Source organism: Pteropus alecto, unplaced genomic scaffold (assembly GCF_000325575.1).
Source record: "Pteropus alecto unplaced genomic scaffold, ASM32557v1 scaffold57, whole genome shotgun sequence".
NCBI classification, from domain to species: domain Eukaryota; kingdom Metazoa; phylum Chordata; class Mammalia; order Chiroptera; family Pteropodidae; genus Pteropus; species Pteropus alecto.
In genome coordinates this window covers 9,179,760-9,183,381 of record NW_006442508.1, presented here as the reverse complement: position 1 = coordinate 9,183,381, position 3,622 = coordinate 9,179,760, and the positions used below count along the sequence as shown (strand labels likewise).

The 3,622-nt window shown below is 37.4% G+C and overlaps 1 protein-coding gene across 7 annotated transcripts in view; it reads right to left on the bottom strand.

Annotated features, from left to right (window-relative positions):
• Positions 1–429: 429 nt before the first annotated feature.
• Positions 430–3,622, bottom strand: part of PDGFRA (platelet derived growth factor receptor alpha) — a 43,399-nt gene continuing 40,206 nt past the window's right edge. For all 7 annotated transcript variants that reach the window (XM_006922504.3, XM_025040222.1, XM_015597596.2 and 4 more), the window contains exon 23: positions 430–3,357. In XM_006922504.3, the coding sequence (XP_006922566.1) occupies positions 3,210–3,357 (148 nt within the window). In that variant the 3' untranslated portion in view covers positions 430–3,209. The remainder of the gene's footprint in view (positions 3,358–3,622) is intronic.

Below are 3,622 nucleotides of genomic sequence, written 5' to 3'. Positions count from 1 at the left end.
ATGCTATTATAACAAACAAACGAACAAACAGACAGACAAAGGTAAGATCAAAGATGAGCCAAGTGACAGTCATCTTTAAGTCAAATGCTGGGTCTGAGAACTAACTAGTTCAAATGATGTTTAAATCTTAAATTTTCTATTGGTTTCATCAAACCCATAATAGAGAGAGTCCTACTGGAATGTTGCCAAAAAAGTAAATTGAACAGGATTGATTTAATTTACATGATTAAACTAAAAACAAAAGTGCTGGAACCTTAGCATAACTTTAAATTACATACATATATATATATATATCTCATTTATTGAAATATAAAGATCTTCATTTACACGTTTAAAAACAAAAACATGAACAGGGGTATTTGTAATACATTTTGCACCATTAGACCCTTCCTATCAAGTTATTCTTCTCACACATTCACCACACCACTGTTTTGGGAACACTTAACGTATTTTTCTCTTTATTATTTCTAAAATATAAATTTTGGACATTCAAAAGTGCAACAGTTAATGTGCCTGTGGGGAATATCACAGTTAAAAAAATATAAACAAAGGCAGTGATACAGCTTGTCATAAATGTTTGGCAATATTCTCCAAGTCTATATAGAAATACATATATACATATTGATGTATAACATCATTTTATCTTATGTCCCTCTTCACAAAAATAGGACCATTTTGTTACAAATTGGCAGACCACATTTTAAGGACATCATTGATCATTTAAAAAGTCACGAATTGTGTTTCTCAGGCTAGCTTTGATTGTCTTCATAAAAATAGAAAGCAGAAAGGATTGGTAAATTTTCACCTGGGGACTTTGCAGGAGGCCATAAAGGAACAAATCTGTGATATACTGAAAACACTGTTTTAAAAAAATGCAGTTACACACACATTCAGGTGGGAGCATTCATTAGCACTGGAACCTGCTGGTCTAAGAATTTTCATCCAGTCTCATGATGTCACGCAAGCCTCAAAGGAACATCAAAATGCAAAGTACCAACAAAAGAAGGCTGTACAAGGGTGAGTGAGTGATAAACAGAATGCTTGAGCTGTGATTCTAGAAACACAAATGTATTTCAAGTCTAATTGACTTTACAGAACCTAGTCAGGTTTTCTTTTTTAATTGGCCAGTCTGGCTCAGTCTTCAGACCATGAAAAAGGTGGATATAAAAAAGTTGGAGCTTGCACTAAGATTACACCACTAGGTAGTCAAGTACCTTGTTATTGCTTCAACATCTTGCAAAGCATCACCTGCCAGGAGCACATACAGTGATTGCAGTAATCACAGCCCATGTTTCATTCATATGGTGTCAGCGATTAAGTATTATTGCAAAGAATGCCAATGAACCCACACTAACCAATGTGATAGTTTGGATGGATGTGACAATTTGTCTTCCCATCTAAACATCAGTAGAACTTTTTTGTTTTTCAACAAAATATTGAGCTGGTTATAGAGACCTGGCACACTGAATTGCATCATTTTTGTATATGCATTTTGGGGTGCGGGGAGAAGGGAGTTCAGTTCCTCCATGTGGTGGAAAGCAGTGTCTTTACTTTTAGAAGACCTGCCAAACCAAGATTTAGCTTGCTCAGCCCCAGCTAAGACTAAAAAGTTAAATTAAGGGTAGCAATTGCTAGATATATGGCATTAAATGGCACTGACCCAAAGCCAAAGAGTTAAATGATAGGCTTCCTGCATGGTTGACTTTCAGCTCAGTTCCTAATTTCAAATTAGCTTTTTCCCATGGCACTTTTCTGTAACCTAAGTCAGTGTTTCACAAAGCTGGCTGATCGGAACAGCCAGGGTGTTTATAAAAATACAGGTTTCTGCTGCCCCCGGACTTAATAATTTAGAATCTCTAGGATGGCGTCCTGGAATCTGGAGATACTCGTTGCCAGCTCCATTTGGGAACCAAGGATCCAGGCTAAGGTACACACAGCCTTCACTAAGCAATGTCTTTATGGTCTCAGAGTTCCAAACTATCTCTCTTTGGGATGAGATGAAGGGAGAAGGCTCATGTTCAGGGCATTCTTCTGACTCTTTTAGGGTTTGTAGAATTTTAAAAATATATATGTTGGGATCCATGAAAGTTGAGATCCACCAAAGTTATCACAAGGCATGATAAAACCTCTGCAAATCTCATCTTTTTGCTGATGATTATATTTTCTGGGTAACATGAAAAGTCATGTTAGGCATAAGCTTATACCTTTATATTGAGAACATTTAGGATTTAGGGGTTTTGATTGTTTCAAATCCCAATACTTCTGAGGGCAGTTTATTGTTTTTAGTACAACAGAATAGGGAACCTATTCAGTACACAGTTAAAAACTCTGACTTCCTGGAAGACACTACTTTTACTTTGTTCTCTATGTTCAACTAAACAATCCACTAAAACTATTACCGTATTTTATAGAGAAACATGTTATTCAATATAAATGTCAAAAACTGTCAAACTTATGACCTACTTAGTAAGAATTTTTTTTTAAATTGTGCTTTTTCTGTGGGGAAAACATGTTACATATCACACATTTAGCATTACTGATAACAGTAGTATTATTATAAGTGTAGATTACAATATAAAAATGAGTTGTTGGATTTCTAAATGACCCAAATCTATTAAACAAGGTTGGTTAATCATTAGCCTTTATCTCTTTAACACTAAAAAAAGTAAAATGCTATAGTACCAGTACCTTTTAAGGTTCAAAAGTGGTTTTGCATGTACTTCACAAGAAAATTCAACAGCAGCTGATACCAGGTTTCAGGTGGGAAGCACATGGATGGGTTGAGTGGTCAGTCTCTTCAGAGGTCCAGAGAAGATAGTTAATACAAATCTAAACACATCCTTGGTTAGAGTTATTTACATAATTACAATGCTGGAGTTTTGTTGAAAGAAAAATTGTGTACATTGGAATCTCACCAATGCCCTTGAAACACAAAGTTGTCTTCTGTGGCCCATTGTTTCCTTGTCCATCTACCTCCAAACTCCACACGTTGAGATGCTACTGAAGCATTGCAAGAGGCAATGCCGAAAAAGTTATTTCAAAATATCCCATTCACTCATATTTAGAAGGCTCTCTGAGGCCCTTGGCTGGGAACTTCTCTTTACACATCATCCAAGTCCTCCTCTCAAACTTTGCATTGCAATAAAGTGGTTTTCTTGAAAGGATCCAAGATGGGTTCAGGAGTGGAAGGTACCCTTCAAATCTGCCAGTTACAGGAAGCTGTCTTCCACTAGGTCTGAGGAGTCTATACCAATGTCATCCATCATGTCGATGTCTTCAATGGTCTCATCCTCTCTCTTGATGAAGGTAGAACTGCTGGAACCTGTCTCAATGGCACTCTCTTCGGAGGTCTGTGAGCTGGAGGAAGGGAAGAATAGGAAAGGTTACAACCATGTACAGACCAACTAGACCATGGTGGTGTTTCTAGGGTACCCCACAAAGGCAAAGGAGGTCTTTCTACAAGATCCTTGGCATTCAAACTCCGGCTACTCAGTCAGGCAAGATTCTGCAACCAAGCCAATTAGCTACTCATCACCCATCACACTGCAAGGGGCCACATAGAAAGCCAAGATTCACGAGTCCTCTCTATACTTCAGCTTTCCTTCTCTTCTGCCAAATCTTT